The 24,056-nt window shown below is 33.9% G+C and overlaps 1 protein-coding gene across 1 annotated transcript; it reads left to right on the forward strand.

Moving 5' to 3' along the window:
- Positions 1-10,656: 10,656 nt before the first annotated feature.
- On the forward strand, positions 10,657-23,576 carry LOC111510335 (uncharacterized). The gene is made up of 3 exons (XM_074181472.1): positions 10,657-10,946; positions 16,722-17,028; positions 22,815-23,576. Exons 1-3 carry the CDS (start codon positions 10,935-10,937, stop codon positions 23,072-23,074), a joined length of 579 nt encoding a protein of 192 aa, XP_074037573.1. The 5' UTR covers positions 10,657-10,934; the 3' UTR covers positions 23,075-23,576.
- The last annotated feature ends 480 nt before the right edge of the window (positions 23,577-24,056 follow it).

Consider the following 24,056-nt stretch of genomic DNA (forward strand, 5'->3'; position numbering starts at 1 on the left):
ACATCATTTTCAAAAATCGTATTTTACACAAACGCAATACGTTTTGCTATACAATAGCTTCTTCAGACGTATTTTTGCTCACATTTATAGTAGGAGAAAATACACTTCCGAAAAAGCTATTGTATCGCGAAACACGTGTTGCGTTATTGCAAAACTGTTTACTGAAAATCTCACAATAAAGTATTTTTTGAATACGTTATGGATTTTCATCAAGTATAGGTCGATTCCATCCCATATCAACAAAATATAATAAGAATCCTACAATAAACAGCGATTGAACACCATAGTAGATCTGTTAACTGTTATATACTTGTAATTTGATTGATAGATCCGATACTTTTTTTCTAATGATAAAAAAGGATGATACAATCTTAAAGTGTTTCGACCTTAGCCCAGGATAGTACTTGAAACGTATTATTGAAGTCAGAAAACCAGCATTCGTAGCAGGTTCTAGGTCAAACCACGAATGCATTGGTGTACTCAACTGACTTTGAAGAACATTACATAAGCACGAATTTCTCCCCTTATTTACACCACCACACGACGGTCTGTTATGAATGAATGAATGAATGAATGAATGAATGAATGATTTATTGGTAGGAAGATCCTAATACACAAACATAATATACATAATATTTCATGTGATATAGACACACATAGTAAGGATATAATACTAATACTATTCTATTGTGATACCTTTCATATAATCAGTCAAATCTTTTTTGAATTGAAACAGGTTATTCTTCACATTTTGGGGAAGTTTGTTATATTCAATGAGGCCTTTATATAATAAAATTTTCATGGAGTTTGATAAACTACATCGTGGCAGGTGAAAATTGTCATTTTGTCTAGTAGTGTAATTGTGTGCAATAGTGCAATATCAATTGCCAAATGAGAAATGGATTTCTGTCTTTCTCTGCAACTTTTACCGCAGGCGGGTAACTAAGTAGGTAGGCCTAAAATGGGCGGGTCTATTCGGTTATTTCCTGCAATCCGCGGGGGTTTATTGTGGTTCACGCCTATTGACCTCGACCGAATCAATTCAGTTTTTTAACGAAGCCGACCACTTTATTTAGTGACTGATCTTTCAGGCCTGCTGACAAAGTCCAAACACTAAAAACCTGATCCGCTTCGCAGCGATGGTAGAGTATATGTGCTCTGTCACCCGGGCCTGAATTTCCCAGAGAAAACTAATCCCTTACAAGATTTATAGACCACGGTACAATTTACTCGATTTAGTGAGGACCTGATCAGCGGTCAATCTGCGACTATCTTCGTCAGATAGGTAAGCTTGAGAGGTGAATCTCCTGTGACGGATTTCAGGGTTACATGCTACATGATACTAATTGATCCCATCAGCCTGAAAACGCTTTACTAATCTTCTTAGGTAGCCTGTAGCAATCTAGACTGGAATGTGCAGCTCTGGAATCGTAACTAATTGAGATTGTCGGATGTTTAAGGTGTAATATACCCGTGACAAATTTCCCATGTGAGAGCATTTGAATGTTGGCTCTTCTTAACTATACATTAACTATACAACACAAGCGTTAATGGCAGATTGTTTCCTCCCTTGATGCAGATTCTGATGTTAACGTTGTTGAACATAACACATTGTTTCTATTGTAACTTTGAATTTTTGCCAGAGGACTGTTTGGAAATTCTACGGACAACATTAAAATGACATTATCGAATTAAAAAAAATCGTGACTCAAACTTGTTTTATGAAAAAAATAAGTATTGTTTTTTGTGAACCCGTACTGTTTTGAAAACATCGGCGAGGACAGTCATTAACGAGTTTACACAGAATTGCTCAAGGGCATAATACCGTCTTCCGCTGCAGGAAGTGAGCAGGTAACTAGATGAAACCAGAACCCATTTTTCAATTGTCAGTTTGTGCCGAAGCTAGGTTTTTGCAACAGACAGCCGAGGGAAGACTCTCATTCTCAATATTAGACAATCAAGCTCAAGTTATTTGTCTTTGCAAGGGTATATATTTATGCTTACCCATACTCAGGATTGTTTTGTGAGGTGAGTCCAACAAATAATATGTGGTTCAGCCCAGGTCACCGACGGACGAGACCCACATATGGTCTAAACAGTGATGTCAGGTTTTGAATCATGGGTTAGGTTAGGGTTAGGTTATTGTTTCATCTGTCTGCTTGCGATAAAAGTTACAGAGAAAGACAAAAAATGATTTCTCATTCGGCAGTCAATGTCGAAACTTGTATTTTCATTGGACGACCGTGGGGACCCTTATTTACACTTGAGGCAACGAAAAATTACACGCGTTATTAGTTTATGTATTCAAAATAAGTAGAATAAGTAATGAAAAACTGAAGAAGAAACGATATGGTTACTGCTTCGAATCGATGACGAAATACTTTTATTATTGAAATTCTCTGAAAAGTAATCGAATTTTATCATTTTGGGCCAATTCATAGAAATCATCATTAAGTATTTAATTATTCTGTGTATACCTTATATTACATTTCACTACATTATACAATGTGGGTACATTATTACATTCCATATTCTTAAAATCAAACGGTAATAATACGTCATCAATTGGTCTTAAGATCTGAGAAATTGCCGACAAAATCACATTTGTATAGGTCAGTGTTTTCTGAATACAAAAATGCATAGATCATCCATACGTGCTTCTTTCAAGTGCAAACTGGAAGAGAAAGCCTTTTTTGAAACAACTACTTTCATCTACGGAAACATTATATAGAAATAACAGAAGGAGAAAGAGAAGAATTGTTGAGAGAGCTCATCACTATTTCGGAATACAGCCAGTCAATGCATCGTAGTAAAAAATCCAAAGCTTGAAAAAAATCAAACTTATCGTGAAATCAAGTAATATGACAACTTATATAGTATCACATTTTCATTTTCAGTCAGTCCAATTTACTTTAATTACAGCTTGTCATGGTTGCTTAATAATGTAGGTATCGAAATGGGCACCGCCTCGATACTACAACCTTTAAGTGACTCGTGTAGTATTGTAGAAAAAAAACTGATGCATGACTATGAAGCTTAGATTAGCTAAAAGAGAGGATACATAACGCCAACCTCTGCGTACGAATCGTGTTTGTGACCTATTTCCGAGTGGCCGCCATATTGTTGGTGCTAAACATTGATCTTGGTGCTTGTTCGATTTTGTGCAATTGTTGAGTGTATTTTGAACTATTTTGTGGGTGAATACTGTATAAACATGGTGAAGTGTTCATCTTACAATTGTAGTAGTAATAGCGAGAAAAAGGAAACCGGTATATCATTTCACAGGTGAGAAAACATCAGTACATTTAGGAACAGTGGGCCAAACATGGATATTATGTGAAAACTATGTATGCAAATGTCTAGATTTTCAAGTATGTAACTCAGTGGTGGATAATCTATGGTTAAAGAAGATTTCAGTGCTTACTTTGTGAATTTTCATTCATAACTTTATGATAGACTTCAGATTCACCTTGAAAGTTCCATTTTTTTGCATAGGCGTGCATTTATAGCAGGGTCAGATCGAGTGAAAATTTGGAATATCTTGAAAATACATTTTTGATTGAAAAAAATGAATGACTACATTGTGGACCCTAGAAAAATTAAATATTTCTTTGAAAATGATCTGTGCAATACATTACTCATATTACAAGAAAATTTTATAGATTATTATTAAATACTATTTCATTTTTCAGATTTCCTAGAAATGAAGATAGACGGGCCATTTGGGTAGCTAATATGAAGATTTCAAACTGGTCCCCATCAAAAAACGATCATATTTGCTCAAAACGTTTTGAAACCTGTTATTTTTATAGAACTGAGGAAAAAACGAAATTGTTGAATGAAGCTGTACCCACTATTTTCCCAGAACGACCTACAAGTCTTCAGTCAAGACAGATATACTGCAAAAACAATTTGATAACCTTAATATTTCAAACCTTATTGATACTCTCTATTTAGAGTCCAGTCGACAATGTCTTTCAGCTAAATAGAGATTAAAGAATATGCATTTTTTGTTCAGCAGATTGAAAGTATTTAAGAGTATCTTACCATAAAGAGAGTTGTGTACTAAACAAATTTTTATTTTCCAGAAAAACAGGAAACGAATTAGACCCCAAACACCAGAACCTTATCCATCAACAAGTGCTCAACTACAAACAGATACACCCCGCAAAAAGAAACTAAAGCGAAGCTTACAAATCGCAAAAAGGAAATTGAAGGAGAAATCTGTCAAAATCAAACGATTAAAGCAATCATTGACAAGAAGCAAAAGGAAAATAGTTTCATTGAAACAAGTGATTCGTTTATTGGAAACAAAGTGTTTAATCACAAAAGAACAGTCTAATATTTTAGCAAATAGAAGCACATTTAATAAAGAACTCCTAATGCGAAAAATTGGCAAAAAAGGTGTAAATATAGTGAAGAATTGAGAAAATTTGCTTTGACTATTAACTTTTATTCTCCGAATGCATATGATTACATACGAAAAACTTTTGATACTTGCCTTCCTCATCGTAGCACAATTGGCAAGTGGTACCAAAAAATTAATGCTGAACCAGGGTTTACTACCGAATCAATTAATTGCCTGAAATTGTATGCCAGAAATAGTGCCAAAAAAACTATTTTATGTTCTTTAATAATCGATGAAATAGCAATAAGACAGCATTTGGAGTGGGATGGTAAAAAGCTTCCTGGATATGTTAATTTTGGGGTAGACTTGGATGATGACACCAATCATATCGCAAAAGAGGCATTTGTAATCATGGTGGTTAATATAAATGGTACTTGGAAAATCCCAGTTGGATACTTTTTAACTGACAGTTTAAAAGGACAACAGAAATGCTCTATTATTACACAGTGCTTGACACTTTTAGAAGAAACTGGTATAAAAATTGTTTCATTAACTTTTGATGGAACTGCTGCAAATATTGCAATGTGCCATTTATCAGGTTGTCAAACAGATCCGTTAAGTATGAAACCATTCTTTACATTCCTCGACAGAAAAATTTATATATTCTATGATCCATGTCATATGCTTAAATTGGTACGGAATGCTTTCGGTGAACTAAAAATTTTTAAGGATGATAAAGGTGATTTAATTAACTGGGAATATATTCGTCGATTACATCTATTGCAGGAAAGCGAAGGACTTCATTTAGGGAATAAATTACGAAATTCTCATGTATCATTTTTCAAACAAAAGATGAAGGTTCGTTTAGCTGTGCAATTGCTCAGCAAATCGGTTGCTGACGCCTTAGAGTTTTGCAACAAAACACTAAAATTAAAAGATTTTGAAGGTTGTGAAGGGCACAGTACGTTTTATTAAATATATCAACACCGCTTTTGATATTTTAAACTCGAGAACTGTGCAAGCACCTAGCTATAAAAAAGCTTTGTGCCCAAGCAAAATCGTTGAAGTTTTGGCTTTTGTTGCGAAATTCAATGAATATATTTGTGCTTTGAAATTTCCCAATAATGAAAAAATAATAAATTCACCTAGAAAAACTGGCTTTATTGGCTTTCTTTTAGATCTCAAAAGTGCAGTGGATCTGTTTGATGACATAGTATGGCATAAAGAACTTTTGATTTATTTGCCTCTCTATAAAATAAGTCAAGACCATATAGAACTCTTTTTTTCTTCAATTCGTTGTAGAGGGGTTGGAACAATAATCCAACCGCCCGTCAATTTATGGCTGCATATAAAGGTCTCCTTATAAGAACGGAAGTGAGAAGTGGGGGCATAGGTAATTGTCTACCTTTAGAACAAATTTCTATTCTATCGGTTTCAAGTACAACCAATAAAACTCCTGAGGAGCAAATAAATAGTTCAATACCAATTATAACGGAAGACAATTTACTAGAAACCGAAAAAGAAGCTCAATCACTAGAAACAATTTTTTCTGAACATAGTTATATCATGAACACCAATGTTTTATCTCATTGCTCAGAAGAAATTGTAACCTATATAGCTGGTTTTGTTACTAAACATTTGTCGATGAAAATTAAATGTGAATCATGTGTTACTGGCTTAATAGGTAACAAAGCGAATTTTCTTAATTCCCTTATTTCCCAAAAAACTGAAGGCGGATTAATATATCCCTCATTTGATGTTGTTAAAATTTGCCAGATTAGTGAAAAACTTATAAGACACAACCACGAAGATTTGCCAAAAGGAAATAATGTTTAAAAATTAACCAATATTATATTGAGACAATGTCTTTCGGTTGATATGTTTCAATGTCTGAATAACCACATCTTAGACAATGAAGTCAATCATGTCTACTTTTTAATAAAATCAATTATTGAAAAATATTTGAATATAAGGATACACTTCATAATGAAAAAGCAGAGTGAAGCAAAAGATGCTATTCGAAACTATTTCACTAAAATGATTTTATTTAAAGGGCAGTAGGGCTATATTGTACAATTTTGGATGTATGTATGTATATAACAATATAATAAATATGTTTACTTATTACGAGTTTGATTGTTAATATTTTGAATTAATTTATAATGCTTTATGAAGTTACAATTTTTTTTATAATAATTGGTATAAAGTGTGAATTAATCTGAAAGTGCAATAAATATAAGTCTTAAAATTCAATTAATGTGTCAAGTGAAATACAAACACTTTTTCTAGACCCTAACACCAAAACTGATATTTTCACTCGACGCACGTTTCGCTAACAGTATCAATTTTCTTCTGAAGATGCTAGTTAGCGCAACGCGCGTCAATTGCAAATATATCAGTTTTGGTGTTAGGGTAATTAATATCTAGAAGTAGTTTCAACTTTTACACCAAAGGTTCCAATCTCATCGTTTGTAGGTGAAATACCTATAACAATACACCGGAAGTCTTTTATTTATTTATTACTTTTACTCAAGACTCCATATGATGAGGCGATAAAATAATTCAGTCCATACTGCTTTGATATATAGATTATGGAAGGATTATGTCTTGAACCCTTCTCATAGATACGCCACTGGCGTTTAGCGTTTGGTGCAGATTTGCCTCAGCATGCTGTTGGTTGTTACGAGTCCATATATCTTTCCTTGTCTAAGCTATGAAGTAACAACGGTCTTTGGTCAATTACCACGACTCTATTATTTACCTGCATAACGTTGGATATCTGCACGAGCTGGAACTTTTTATTGCCCGTATCATTCAGTATTCCTTTTTATGTTTGCATCATGTTTCTTGCATTCGATAGCTCAGAAGCTGTAATAAAAAATATTATTGAAGGGATTATTAAATTGAAAGGGGTATATTTTGAGTAGAGAGTAATTTTTGAGAAAGAAAGGTTTATGGCTTTCTTTTTCTCCATCTTTATACAAAAAATGTGGGAAACTTCCAAAGGAAGGAAGAAAGCAAATCATTTCAAAACAAACTATTTACAAAAATTTATAGATCATACATAGAAATTACTCTCAGCTACTTTCATATAAACATGGAAATACACGGAAGAGAAACTACTTTTAAAACAACTACTTTTATATAACCATTGAATTATACAAAAAACACTTTCGATGTGAAACATCTATAGCCGCACGTAAAACCAATTGCTGACGTGGCGACGGGTTGCCATGCGCAAGCGGCTGTGCGATTCTCTTCCCACTGGTTCGGCGTTACGCTATCTCTCTCGCCACACTGAGCCGGATACCAATAATGTATACAGTTGTGTTTACTACAGTATACATAGCCTATGCTTTACTAAATACATAATTTTTAAGAATAAATAAAAATAAAATATGTCTGACAGTGATTCTGAAAGTGAGCAGCCTCCTGCAAAGAAAACAAAATCACACTTATCAGGTTATCAGTAGGTAAGAATGTTTCACGATCAGATATGTTTTACAATCAGACAAAGCATGTAATTTTGAAATTCCAGCCGCGAGTTCGATGTTTTTCGTTCGGATAGTAGGGTTACACACGCAGTTTTGGTAAACAAAGTTGTAACGCTATTTTTTTGGATTTGAGCATTTTTCAACAAAAAACTTGTTTTCCTATGTAAGTTCTTTTCATCCTTGATTTGATATTATGAGCCTTAATTTTTCTTTTGGAACTAATAGTACAAAAACAATCTGTTGATCAGATTTTGGGCTATTTTATTGACATTTTATGAGCGAGTTTACTTTTGTATGTTATGTATGGAGTTCACAGTTGAATTTCATTTTGTATTACTGTTTAAGTTCCACCTTCATACAGCTTCTGTGTTCCACAATCAAACAGCGTCTGATTGTGGAACATAATTCGTGTCATTAAAAAAGTGACTTATGGAGCACCGTGTGGTACTTTGGGATTGGTTTCCGACTCTGGATGGATGACTCGTGAATTGTTTCCAAGCGTTGTGAGGCACTTCATTGAACATACGTCCAGTACAAAATAAAACCTTTCCCTCCGGATTTTTGACAATCACGAGAGTCATCTGACGATAGAAGGAATAAATCTAGCAAAGGAAAATGGAGTGATCATTTTGACCTTACCACCTCATACTTCCAACAAGATGCAACCGTTAGATGTCTCTGTGTTTTTTCGTTCAAATCATTCTACAGTACTGCCTTACAAACATGGCTTTTAGAACACCCTGGGATACCCGATTCTATTTTTGATATAGCTGGCTGTGTTAATTATGCATTAGAAAAATCGATGACGCCAGCTAATATAAAATCCGGATTTCGAAAAACTGGGATTTATCCTTTCGATAAATTCATATTCACAGATGACGACTTTGCAATTAGTAGTGGAACTGATAGGAATGTGGATCAAAACAATGAAGAAGCCCGACCACATATCAACGATCAACATCAAGCTGTATTGAAGAAAATATTATGTCAGTCTCCTCACTTTCAGCATCAGTTGATTTACACACAACTCCCACACAAAATCAAAACACAGAAACTTTTGTAAGTCCGCAAGAATTCAAAGGATACCCAAAAGCTGAAGAACGAACGAATCAGAAAGAAGAGAAAAAAGCTAAAAGTAATATCGCCACCGACACTCCAAGAAAATATTGCCCTGGAAACTAAACAGATAGAGAGAGAAAGAAAAAAAAAGCTTGAAGAAGAAAAATATCATGAAAAAAAAGTAGGATTCGATGAAGACTCAACAGACGAAGAAAATGAGAACGCGGCGATGCTTGTAACTGAAGATTCTGATGATGATATTGATTTTGTAGGAGAAATCGATCCACCACTTCTTCTAGACAAGCTTAATGAAGAGCCAGAAGTTGCCGATTTTATTTTGGAAGAATTTACAGACAAAAAGAAAAAAAATTATTACATAACTGAAGTATTATGTAAAAGAGATATGGAATGTGAGGTTAAATTTCTGAGAAAGTTCGTTAAGTATGATAACAGCTTCATTTACCCCGAAATAGAAGACGTCTCTTTGGTATGCTTGGAAAACATAAGGATGGTGTAACCAAAACCATCAACAAAACGGCAACAATCATCTTTGAAGTTTTAAGTTAATTTTTCAGCCTTAGAAGATCGTTAAAACAGTACTAAAACTTTTGTCTTATTGTGGGACATGCCGTGTCTGGATGTGGCACATGTATGTTCTACAATCAGACAACTGTCCTTTCATTTTTAAACAAACATTTTTTGAATTATTTTTTTGGTTTATGATGTATGTTCTACCATAGGACCTTATGCACAGCCCTAATTTGTATTAGTGACAATTTTCGTTTGTTCAATAAATAAGGTTAATATGTTAATATTTAGCAAAACCTATTTTGTGTCTGATTATGGAACAGTCTCCTCTAAGTCAATTGAATTTTTATATTTTATATTTGTTCTGCTTCAAGGGTCAGTAAATGTAAAATCTACTCTCTTAGCTGATTAAAATTTACCCAATTTTCATAGCATATATAATTTTTAAATTAATTATTGATTCATTTTGATTTCATTTTTATGAAAAATAATACACTAAAACCCTTGCTTGAAGAATACATTTCATAAAAACTGACAAAATTGTATTTCAAAATCAACTGATAGCAAGTATCGCACGAATGTTTTAAATCTGTTTAAATCTGTTTTTCCGTTAATCAGCTGTCGCCCCCATACGAACGACAACTCTCAAAAGTTGAGAACTTGGGCTAGCTAAGGACTAACGAGGTCTTTCCTTTTAACGTGTGATTCCTAACACCTGACACATTTGTTATGAACAGGAACATCTGAAAATAATTAATTTTCTAAGGATGGTGGAATTCATTTTGAAATATTTATAACTAATAATAAAATTCAAGACTTTTAATAATATATTGCAATAACTAGTTGAGATTCTTGAGTTTACTACTATATTAAAGCCATATTAAAATTTTTTCATCTATATTTCAATTACATATTTTTTATAAATATTTCAGTAACCAACAATCATCACAGGATCACAAAATATAATTATCGATTTTCTAACATGTGCCAGGCGTCCCAAAACGTCTCGCAAATTTTTAGATATCTAAAAATTACTTCTTTTGTTTTTTTTTGTTTGAATCATCGCACTATTATTATGAAATCATTTCTCCGTAACAAATTTTTGGAAGTTTATTTTGGAATTCATCAGGCCCAGATATCTCCGCCAATGATTCAGGAAGCACCAACTAATCACGCATTACCTGCAGTTATTCAGTTTAATTCGGCATTCGCGTAAGATCGAAATCACAAATTATCAAACGAACCACCGAGTGTAATTTTCAGTAAATGCTATTGAAAATTCCGAGAAAAAACTAGAAGAAGGCGAGGCAGACACGATGCATTCTGTCCTGGGTGGGTGGTACGAAAACGAATGCAATCCATTTTTGAAACTATTATTTATGCAACTGAAGGCCACCTTGGTTTCTATATAAAGAAGAAAAGGAGGATTACTGCTCGAAGATTTTCTTGATTCACAGTCTTGAAGTACTTATCGTTGGATACAGTGAAAATACATTGATTGCAATATGAAAACTTTGGTGAGTACCTAGCATTTCATTATATGGTGTTGTGTTCAGAATTTCTTGATTGAAATGGAAATGAATATTTGAGAAAGTGGAAAAAGTGAATAATTTTTCAGTTACGCATTGTGGGTTTTTGAATACAGTGAAATCCCAAAAATGTACATGAATACACAGCCTTTAATGATATCTTCCTGTTTTTTCTAGTTCCAAGAACTTTCGGAATTTCAGATCATTCAGATATAGATAGACAATTTAGACATAGCTTGTTGAATATAAGCTTCGGAACTTCTTTCTAATAATTCTGGAATATTCCTTGTTTTTAAACTCCCCACTACTGATTTTTCTTCAGTCCAAACATTTTTCAGTTTGACCACGTACTGTAGAAGATGTTTTTTTATTTGAAATTGATGGCTTTCATCATTTCATTTGAAGGTCCCACATTTTTTTTGTATAAAAATGGAAAAGTAGAAAGTCAAAACCTTTCTTTCACAAACATCAATCTATCCCAAAAATATACCACCTTCAATTAGGCTTTTTTATTATTTTCTTTTGCATCAGACACCTCAGTGTTGTTCTTCATCGAACATTTCTAGATAACTATTTAATTTATCTGTATTTCCATTTCAATTGTTCAAAGTCTCGCAGTTACACCCAAACTTTATTTTGGCTCGCCAGTTTGGAGAAGGTCTTTTGGATTTTCAAAACCTCAGGCCAAAAAATTTTCAATTTTTACCGACGATGAAATTTGTTCAGCTCCGTTCGGTTTTGCATGGTCTAGTTGTATAACTTTTTCTGATATTCAATAGCAAAATCGATATTTTAAATTATTATTATTATTTTTACTATTTCTGAGCCTCTAACTTCCTCATTATGAATCATATTTCGATTTTTGATGTATAATACAATCTGGAATCAAAGCGTCTAAATGTTCTATATCCATATTTAGAGCGATGCCTGTGATATCTCTTGAGTTAAGAGTATACACGTTCTGTTCAGAAAATAAGGTAAACGTTCAAATTTCGTAGGCTACGAACTTTCGATTACCGATTTTTTCATTTTTTTATGTTGGTACACTCGTTTCGAACATAAGTTATTGATATCACATTTGAAAAAATAAGTTTTTACACCAGTGAATTCTACGTAAAAAGTGCTTTGAAACTTTTCGAGAATGCACATTTTCGAAAAACATGTTGTAACTCAGAAATGATGATGAATGTCGATACACGGTTTTCACCATTGAGTTTGTCATAAAATTTGACCCCCAAATACAGCCATCAGTTTTCATCTATCTGGTTCAAAACAGGAGATTCCCTTTAAAAGTGTCCAGTTTGGCCCACTCTGTACAAGCTTTTCTCAGAAGGTCGAGAATATGTAAATGACGACTGTCGCCCTGGACGCCCCAGCACATCAACAACCGATGCATATGTTGAGAAAGTGAAGAAAATTGTTAGGGACAATCGTTGAATCACTGTTAGAGAAGTTGCTGAGGATGTTGGTATATCGGTTGGCTCATGCCATGCTTTCGGCCAGAAACAACACCGTAATCATGCCTTAGCCACCATATTCACCAGATTTGACGCCCTGCGACTTTTTTCTGTTCACTGAAAGACTGAAAAGACCCATAAAAGGACGGCGTTTTGCGACAATTGATTGATTGATTCGATTAGTTTGAGAAAATCATTGTTGGATGAAACTGCAGTAACGTTAGTTACAAAAAAGGTATTTTAAAACAAAGAAAGTTTTATTTCTCATTTCGTGAGGTTCATTTTTAAACCCACTATCGATCCTGCTTTCCATAGTTCATTGCAATAATTGCAAACAAAAACCGTGAAAACTTTCAAAAATCAAAATGTACACTAATTTCATGTCAAATAGCTGTCAGTCGTTATTTCGCTGTTGTGGTAATGATCAACTGCATTTATCAAAACCATACCTACCAAGATTTTGATATTTACTATAACAACAACGATGTAATTTTTCCCGGTCTAGTCCGGGAAGTATGTACTTACTGGACTAGGCCGAAAAAATACTACTTTCTCAAAGAAGTAGCGATCGGGGAGTAGGTACTTCCCGGAGGGTAGACGATTTTTTTTTTCAATATTCAATTAAGTCAAACTTCAAATACCCGAAAAACATATGAGTGACATATTGATGATGAGAAATACAGTCCAAACATTGGTGATGAGGAATTAAAGAAATGTTTTTGCAGAAATCTTAGGCATTATTTGAAAGTTGAAGTGATTCATGTGAGATAATATATCAATACTCTTTGAAATATTACGCTCTGGGGCATTTACCTTTTCAGTTTTACGAATAAACCATCTATGAAGTCCATTTAAACGTTGCTTATCGAAGATATAGCTTGGCTTTGCAATAAACAGCCGAAGGAATAACCAAGGCTTGTGTTTTCTGATTCCAGAGATAACGCCTTCGTAGAAGAATCGTTCATGCGTACTACTTTTATTCGTGCTAGATAATATCTGTAAAACGAACGTAATTTGCTGAAAATGTTCCCTTAGCACTTTATAAGTTGGGAATAAACCATCAACTAAATTTCCGGGACTATTTATTGAGAGTGATTTCAAAGTTGCCCTCTGTGAGGCGGATATCTTATGAGTTAGGATTTGCAGCTGTCATATCTCTCATATCACGTCATATTACCTACGATATGGGATCTTTTTCTGGGGTGCTTGTATTGTATCAACATTGCAATCAACTTCAGTTATACAGAAAAGAGCTATACGTTTTTTGTGTTAAGCAAAACCATGAGATTCTTGCAGACCACTGTTTGAGGAAAAGAAAATCCTCACTGTAATATCGACTTTAATTATTGAAACTATATGTCTCATAGAAAAACATCAAAATCGGTTTTCAATTAACGCGGACGCTACTCGCCAAAAAAATCAACTTTAATTTGTTCATTCCAAAATATTCCCCTATTAAAGACTCTTTCATATATAAGGGGTTGAAAATATTCAGTTACCTTCCATCGCATTTAAAAGGTGCATGTCATAACATGAACTTCAGGGAAGTTTTGAAGGATTTTTTTCATGAGAAAGCCTATTACAATTTGTCAGATTACTGTCAAGATACTTTTCAATTCGACTTGTGTATGAATCTCAAAACATTTTACGTAATCAACATTGGATATTCTTCAAATAACGTATTCAAAAAACACTTTATTGTGAGATTTTCACTAAACAGTTTTCCAAAAACGCAACAGATGTTTCGCCACACAATGGCTTCTTCGGGCGTGTCTTTACTTTATACATTGTATTCTATTTTCGTAAAAAGGATTTGTAAAATGTAAATACAAATTGTTTTTGTTATCTTTTTGTCCTTATTTGTTGTATATACATATGTTCATTCACTACTTAGAATTGTATTCAACAAACTCGCAATGTATATTATTTTATAGTGTATAGTTTCTCAAGAACAGGAAGAGAGAGAGAGAGAGACAGATATATATATATATATATATATATATATATATATATATATATATATATATATATGTACATATATATATATATATATATATATATATATATATATATATATATATATATATGTACATATATATATATATATATATATATATATATATATATATATATATATATATATATATATATATATATATATATATATATATATAGAGAGAGAGAGAGAGAATATACTTTTTTGTCATAAGAGTAATCTTGTGGACAAAATTTTACTTAATCTATAACACAGTTTTTATGTAAAAACAAATTTCACTTAATACATAAAATTCGTTTGTATATATATGTAAATATATATAAGTCATAGAGAGGGTACTGGCAAATAATAAATTGAAAAAAAAAAGTTTGATTCAATATTATTATTTTAAATTTAAAATAACTTCATTTCGTTAGAATCTAATAGAGTAATAGAAATTAGACAAATAAATGATAATTTTTTTTTGTTATTCAGTTTAAAAGTTTCTTTTTCCTGGCTTTGGTCCGCGTAAAAATATAAAATACACCATCATAATCAATTTCTTGAACTAGTTGAGCTTCATTAGATAGTAATGCAAGAGCATTAAGTCTATCTTGACTCATACTTGCACGTAGGTAAATCGGTTTTTACTCTTTTCAAAGTAGAAATAGATATTTCTCCTGAACAATTTGTAGCCGAAATACAAAAAAAAAAAATACGTGAAGCAATGTCCACATTTGGACAAACATCTTGAAGACTCCATTGCATATATTTTTTGCAGAGTGTACATCTTCCATATTTGAGTCTAATATTATATAGAAATTTTTTATAAAAATTAATTTGAGCTTATTGTTATTGTCATTCTCACACTACATTGACTTGTCAGATGATTCAGTTTTTTTTTCGAAACTATCTACACAACAGACGCCAGGAAGTTGGTCTTGATGGAGTACATTCCACGCCTTTGAATTTAAAAACAGGCGTTCCACAATGATCAATTCTTGGCCCTCTCCTATTTACGATATGCACTAGTCAATTAGTGAAATGCCATCAGTATTGCAGTGTACATCTTCATGTCGATGACACCCAAATCTATCATTCTTTTGAACCACACAGGGTAAATGACGCTAATAGGCGGATCAATCATGATCTCGACACATTTTCATCACTTGCTGAAAATATGTGCTTAATGAATAATACATCTAAGTCGAAAATACTAATATTTGGCCCAAAAAATTTCACAGAGATATTGTTAAAGAACAACTCAATATTAGTATAGGCTCTAATGTGATGGAAATTGTGAATGAAGCAAAACATCTTGGGATGACTACAGACAGTGATCTCCGATTTGATTCCCATGTGAATAAACTAATCCAGAAAGCTTACCTCTCACTCAAGCTGATTTACGGAAATCGAAAATTCCTCCCTAAAAACAAAAAAATTATTCTATGTGACAGTCTCGTTCTTTCATCTTTGAACTATGCAGATGTACTCTATGGACCAAGCCTCACAATTAGGAACAAGAAAAGACTCCAAAAGATTCAAAACTTCTGCCTTCGCCTCATTCATGGGGTACGTAGAAGGAACAGAGTCTCATCAAAGCTATCAGAAACTTGTTGGCTCAATATGGAAAACCGAAGGTTCTAACACTCAACGTGTTTCTATCATAAGATTATCCGCAATAAAATTCCGACTTATCTATATAATAAAATTTCGGACTGACGTACATAACTTGAATGTACGGCGCTAACTCCTCCGATACACACTCATGAATTTTTCAAGCGATCATTTACGTATCAGATATGCAACGTTTAAAATAAACTCCCCCCCCAATCCCTTTTAATCCCTTTTAAAACATTTTAAAATATGTATTTTTAGGCAAAAATTGAAAATTGAACTACTAGATAAACAAACTTAAATACTCAATAATTTATCCATGTGTATATTTTTTTTTGTTGTTATTCGAATGCTGATTGATATCAGGTGTATAATGTATTACTTTTTATAATTTTTTTTGTTTTTTTGTATTTGTTATATTTTTTGTTGCCAGTTCTCGTAGTTTGCTGTGGAGGTTAAGTGGTAGAACAAACCTGTAGTGTTCTACACTGCAGTTTTTGAACTTCACTTCTTAGATGTTATATTCTATTTCACCCAATAAAGACCATTATTATTATTATTATTATCTTCAAAATTTTGGTATTTTAAAAATGTTGCCGCCTCTCAATCATGCTGCCCTAGGCCTGGGCCTAGGCGTAAATCCAGCACTGGTTTCGTCTGTACACTGATGAAATTATTAGTTTCCATTATTTACTAAACTATACCTTTTCGTAGATTTTCACTTTATTTGTCTACTTGACCACATCTACTTTCGCGGCCCCAAGTGGCTCTCATGGTGGAATTGTCTTATCTGGACCTTCTGGCGTTGTAACTGGTCATGGACCCATCGGCCCGGCTGCCCTAGGTCTTGATGGATATGGAGCTTACGGAGGACACGGTGCAGGTGCCTACGTAGCAGGACCTGCTGGGTCTTCAGCTTATGTAGCCGGCCCCGCGGGACCATCGGCTTATGTAGCTGGCCCTGCAGTTTCTCATGCTTCAGTCGTTGGACCTGCTGCTGGATTGGGCTTGGGATATGGCGGTGAGTATTTTCAACAGAATCGCAAAAACATGCGAAAACTATATTGAATGCAATACTCTTTTTTAATGAACTCTTTGCACTTTTTTTTTTTTGGGAAAGAAAGTTTTTGGCTTTCTACTACTCCATCTGTTACAATATATCATATACATACACTTATTTGTAAAATTATTTGTACGGTAGATTTGAATGTTGAGTATATGACTTGATGGAAGTGAAATTCTTTATGTTTTGTTGGGTAAAATAATTTATTTTTATAATTTATATCAGTGCTTTATATTCAAAATCAGGCTTGACATTTTACATATTAGTCAAAAGACATACACATGGTCTTATACCGCATTTCAATTAAAATTTATTGAATATTCAAACTTCCACCATTAAAACCCCGTTTTTCTTCAATGCTACCTACCTCTTCGTCAAGGTCATTTGACTAATGATCAGAGTAGGCTTCAGTTATGAGATGAACTTTAAGGCTTTCAGTAAAAATATGGTATAGCAACAGTCTTCATAAAATTATTTTACTATAGAAAATAGGATTTGGTTCGTTTTTCATTCAGTTTATTTATTATTTATTTATCATTATTATTTCAACAGATTCATTTGACAAGACAAACCCTTAACTGCTTCGAAGGAGATGGTACTTATCAAAAAATGTTTTTCATGAATTCTATAGTTTGTCACTCTTTCGGTAGTTAAACATTTTTTCAGAATGGGATGATTGACAAATTAAATGAAATATTTAGGTTAGCTTAGGTCCAGAATTAGTGGGTCTATTCGACCCTCCACCGCAACCCGTAAGGGTTTATTGTGGCTCACACCTATTCACACTCGAACAAATAAACCCAGATTCTTAACGAAGCCGATTGATTCATATAGTGAGTGGCCTTTCAGGTCAGATGGTAAGAGTACGAACTCTGAAAACCTGATTAGGTCCCCAGCGGGGCAGGCACAGAGTATATGCTCTGCTGTTTCATCATTTTCCAAACAGAGGCGACAGACACTGTCTTCCGACAGTCCGAGTCTATGCATATGATGACTCAAATGACAGTGACCCGTAAGAAGGCCTTTCAGACATCGCAGTTCATCCCTATTGTAGTCCAACAACTGGTTGGTAATAAGCTTCGACGGGTGAATAAACGCCTTGGAGTGAGCTAATCCTGGAAGACTCCTGGAAGAAGTCCATAAATCTTCTTGCCATCCATGTGTTCAATGTTTGTTCGGCAAAGCCTAAAGCAATGCCAATGACAGGTTCTGGTCCGATAAAGCTGCTTGCGGCATCCTCCTTTGCAAGGGAGTCAGCAGCCTCATTGCCTTCCAGGCCAGTATGGCCAGGAAGGCAATCTGTTAAGTCTTCCCATCGAGGAGAGTCGTTTTTGGCAATTTGCTACCAATTAAGACGTTGCTCGGTAGGAGCCAAGAGATTCCAACGCCGATTCCAATTTTTATTGGCTTGTGTATGAGGTTGGATTCTTCCAATCTCTCCGCACACAATTAAATAGCGTAAATTTCCGCTTGAAATGAGATGTTTACTTAAAATTTCAGTCGGCTATAGGGCTCATCAATATTCGAATCTCTCTAGAATATGAAGAAAATCAAAAAATATAACTTCTATTTTCAATTATTTACAAACGAGTGAAAATATCTAATATATTTTGGTTGGTTTCCGGTTTTTTTGGTTACAATCTCCAAACGTTTTCAACTGCAAGTGCGGCAGTCATCTTCAGTGGCATGGTCGAAGTACTCTTCTGAAACTTTCAGTTTATACGTCAAGAAGTAGCAGCAATTCTATTTCTTTCAGAAAGTTCTTTGATGAAAATATGAACATATTTTTCTTTTACACTTTGGGAATCATTTGCGGAAAATTTAAAATTGGATCAACTTTCAACAGTTGCAGATGAAAACTTGAAAAAACTGTACCAACTTTTTAATTCAGTTGTTCACATCAATGAATAAGTAGGTACTAGAAAAACGTTAATGATACTTTCCACAAACTCAGTAGTTCAGAAACTAGGTAGAACGCAGAAAAATAAAAATATCCAATTTTCTGGAAAATATACCTGAAGGGAGCAGAACTATGAAGAATTACTCAGACATGTTTATGAAAGTTTTGAAAAATTCTGTAAAGAAGGTAATTATGTTGTTCTCTTGAAATTAATGAATTAGGAACTGGCTGAACATTCAGGAACATCATATGAAAACAAGTTCAATATATTCAAATCATCTTTTAGAAGAAAATCATATCTTTAAGGAAGAGTTCGAAATTTCACACATAGAAAATAAAGGTTTAAAACTGAATCACTTAGAAGCAATGGAAATTAATAAACCTAAAAATTCAAACATTTTAATGAATGACCAACTGGATTTGAATAGATCACCATTATTAAACTTGTTTTCTTAAGAAACGAGAAAGTATTATTATTGATGTAGAAGGGAGGTAATATGTTTCAGGTAATCATAGTTGAACAGGTACCTCAGGAATATCAAGTTATAGAGGTTTAGGTAATTTGATTGAGGTAGTCTCAATTTTAGTTACCTGTGGTATATAAATATTAGCGTAAAGGTGCGTATTCACAAAAAAAGCGAGCACGAGCGAGCATGATCGAGCGTTCGTGTATGTTTGCTTGACATATTGATGTCTCGTCCACATCAGAGCGAATATCTTCGTAGTTGTAGTTGATCCATTTACTTTGTGCGAGCACCTTTTGATGTACCGCCTTTTTCTAGATCTTTTCTGAACGCGAACAAGCATACGTTCGCTCGCTCGCTAGCCCGTACTCACCAGACGATTAATGATGCAGAATGCTCGTTCACTCTTGATCGCTCTTGTTCGCTCGTGCTCGTTTTTTTTTGGGAATACGCACCTTTAAAAGCAACTTGTAGTATTCAAATTACTGTTGAAGAAGCTACTGTGTTTGCGAAACATGTGATATATTTCTCAAATAAAGTTTGTGGAGATCAAATCGTAAGGTGTAGTTTATGAAATCAGGAACTGACTGAGTTTTCAAATAGTATTTCAAAATCAATATGAAAATAATTTACCTTTTTTATTTATGACTGGTTATGGGTTCAGGGCTTTTTTCTACATTGTAATGAAACTTGCAGTGATTAAAAGGAAGTACAAATTATGATTATATTTTTGGGGAAGGAAGTTTTGGCTTCCTACTACTCCATCTTGATACAAAAAATGTGAGAATCTTCCAAAGAAAGGAAGGAAGTAATCAATTTGAAAATAAGTAACTCTATATATGGATGTGTAGATCATGCAAAGAAGCAACTTTCCGACACAAACTGGAAGTTTGTGTCTGAAACAGCTACTTTCATATAAACATTGAATTACACGAAAGAAACAAATTCTTTTACATGAACACTGAATTATACAGGATATACTTTACTCAGTTTGTATTCCAAACATTCGTTATGGAATGAAATTCAGATATCATTCACAGGAGTTCTACTTTGAATGAATGGTAATAAATTGCATTTACATGGAACACTGTGATCCTCACTGGTATACATCGATGTTTCGCCATAAGACACTTGCCTTAAGACTCTTCAGTACCAAATCGGATAACATTATAGAAAATACATGCAATTCATTAATGAATTACGATTTTTAATGTCACGAAATAAGTTTGATCTACTTATGTCATCGATGACATCGTAATGACATTCATTCACCTATTTGATTAAATCCCAGCCAAGAGGAATCTCATTTGAATTGAAGGGGTTATATTTTTAGGAGTGATTGATTTTTTGGAAAGAAAGTTTTTGGCTTTCTACTACTCCATCTTGATACAAAAAAATGTGGGAATCTTCCAAAGAAAGGAAGGAAGTAATCAATTTGAGAATAAGTTACTCTATACATGGATGTGTAGATCATGCAAAGAAGCAACTTTCAGACACAAACTGGAAGAGAGTCCTCCTGAAACAGCTACTTTCATATAAACATTGAATTACACTAAAGAAAAAAAAATTTCGAAACAAATACTTTTACATGAACACTGAATGGGGAATGTTCCTCCTGACGAAAGTAAAGTAGTTTCAAAAAGATGACATATTTCAGAGGCATGCTGTTCTGTTTACTTATGTTCCGAGTTCCGAGGCATTCTGTGACATATGACATTTTGTGCACCTAACCTATCTTCCTCTATATAAATAAATAACAAAACAACTGTTGTGGCTTGTGGAGGTGGTATCGGACTATAATTTATATTTTGCCTCAATTGTTGATTTATAAAGATAATTTTCCTTTTTTTAAAGTAGAATATCTAGGTACGTATAAATTATTTCAACTTGATATAGGCGCTGTTGCCAATATGTGAATGAGAAACAAATCCCTTTAAAAATTGAAACCCAACATTTGAAACATTAATTTGAATACTTTTTTCGAAGTGAATTTGAAAAACTAATGAATTAAACTCAACTTCATTTTGTTCAAACTTGCATTTGCTGTAATAACCCAAATTGAGGAACATTCCCCATTATACAGAAGATAGTTTGCTCTACTAAGTTTGTATTCCAAACATTCGTTATGGAATGAAATTCAGATATCATTCACAGGAGTGAATTTAAATTCATTTAAAGTAGAACTCCTGTGAATGATATCTAAATTTCATATCACCCATTTGCAGATTTTTAGAACTCTTCAACTTCTACATATTGCCCCTTTCGTGAAGGGGGTATATTCATTATATTATTGCACTCATGAACTACTTTTTCATTATTTATGAAGTTCTGAGCCGAAGCTGTGTTGTTCAATCTCCACGAGAGATATTTTTACCAATTACTGAAATACCAAAGATATGCAAAACGGAGACAGAAATAATATTAACTAACCTTCATTTGAATTTATAAATACAATTCTCAAAGTCACGGTTACTAATCTGATTTGCGCGTAATGGTTTCTTTATACGCATTTATTGAACACGCTTGAAAGGCAAACAACTGAAAAAAATTGAAAAATTTGAATTATAAATTTCGTGTTACATATGGAACCATCAATTCATTAGGGTGGTAAAAGACCGAGGGATAGTTATTACTGGTTTCTGCAATTAGACAAGTATCGGCCAATGTCATCACAAAACTATTTCAATTATTATTCGAAGCTCAAAGTACATTTAAACAATATGAAGCGCACTGAAGATTTCTGCCGCAGTGGCAGACGAAACGCTTGGTACTTTAGGTTCTATTCGACCACCGGCTACTACCCCGGATTTTGTTCTCTTTATTTCTGATTCCGGCCATGGAAGCCTAAGTTCTTATATGATTCTCAAGTTATACAAAAATCTATTAGAATTGAATTTTTCCTGTTTTGATTATTCGCTAGAGCGAAATTTGCCATCCTGTTCACGACCCTGCCGTGATCAATTTTCAGTAAAATGACGTGTCAGTGAATGAATGGAAAAAAAAGGAATTTCAGAATGGCTAACAGTTTCTTTTCTGGTACAGCTCAAGTTCCCATTGAAATAATTCCTTCGAAAATACGAATCCAATTCCGAATTAGTATACATTTCCGATTTGTGAACTGTGACTGGTACTATATACTCGATATTCACTCTAGCTCGGATGAGTATCAATACACTGGTTGATGTTTCTCAGCTTCCACTATTCCTATGCTCAAATCTACTGGTTTTCCTTGATGCCATACTCCACCAATTTTATGATCTTTGAACTGCTCTTAATACCAAATATATCCAAGAAAATTGTAAATCGACGCTATTGAAGTAGTCCTTAACTTTTCTCTTTCTCTTTTTTTGATTACTTGTTGATGTATCATTTTCTTACAGGAGGTCCTGGCCCTTTAGGATCCTTAGGAGGATTTGGTCTTAATGGTTTAGGTGGATACGGAGGGTACGGTGGATACCGCAGTGGTCTTGGCCTCAGCCATGGAGTTACGGTTACAAATGGAGGTGGCACTGTAGGTGTTAGTCCTCACGGAGTGACAGTCAAAGGACCACCAACTGTCCCTGCCACTATTGCTGGACCAGCTGGAAAAGTAGTAGCTGATGGACTGTATGGAGTACCGACCCACGGTCACGGATGGTAAAAATTGGAGGAAACTAGGCGAAGAGATACCGAAATGAATATTCGGTTGAGATATTATGATTGTTTCAGAGAGTTCATTCATATTTGAGATTATATCATTTGCTTTATTCTTGTGGAAAAATTATATCCAAAACTAGACTTTTTATCAAATTTCCCAACGACACGTACTGCCATAAGTCAAATAATTATTATTTCCTGCCAGTCTCAGACGAAATAAAGTTTCTTTAAAGTAAGTTATTCTATGAGACTATGGTGAGAATTGAGTACTTATTATTTCACAATTCTTTTGTAATTATTTGTTGAATTTGTTGTGATTACTGAGAGTATTACTAAGATACATTATGTATTATGGTTGAATATTATTCAAATATAGTTAATGAAAATATACATTTTTTACAAAACTATTTGTTCCTTCATTAAAATGAGTAGGTATCAGAAATATGTATCGGAAGTGAAACTATAGTCAAGTGAAAGCATGTAAATGAGTAAATATATGTTTCGAATTCTTTGGGTTCTATTACCTTGAATCGCAACGTTAATGATCCAAAGATGGTGAGCTCGAATCCCAGTTCGACCAGATATTTTTTGAGGGAATGTTGCTAGTTGAAGTTGGGTTGACTCTAAGTTACTTGGCTGATAGGAGTGCAATTATGCTTCAAAAGTGGCTCAGGGAGTTATTAACCTGCCCAGAACACTAGGATAATGACCAAAGTAGTGGATGGCGTTGACACGAAGAAATAAAATAGAAACATCTTTTTCGCCCTATATCTTCGAAACAAAGCGTCATATCAAAAATTATCAAAAGGCAAAATATCCTTGCCGCATGTTTAATAAACACCCTGTATATCTGAGATTTCTTCCAGGCGCTTGAATTCCACCACCTACACGTTAGGTTGAATGGACTGACGCCTATCAGAAAACAACTAATCCCTTGGCTAATACCACGAAGGGTGTTGGATTATATCCGACAGGCGTCAGGCTTG

The sequence above is a fragment of the Leptinotarsa decemlineata genome, unplaced genomic scaffold, assembly GCF_025532065.1.
Source record: "Leptinotarsa decemlineata unplaced genomic scaffold, Ldec_3_MD MMD2_tig00026314_RagTag_RagTag, whole genome shotgun sequence".
NCBI classification, from domain to species: Eukaryota; Metazoa; Arthropoda; class Insecta; order Coleoptera; family Chrysomelidae; genus Leptinotarsa; species Leptinotarsa decemlineata.

Coding starts and splice junctions, on each gene's coding strand:
- LOC111510335 (XM_074181472.1), top strand. Junction 17,029..22,814: donor ATTGGGCTTGGGATATGGCG/GTGAGTATTTTC, acceptor ATTTTCTTACAG/GAGGTCCTGGCCCTTTAGGA.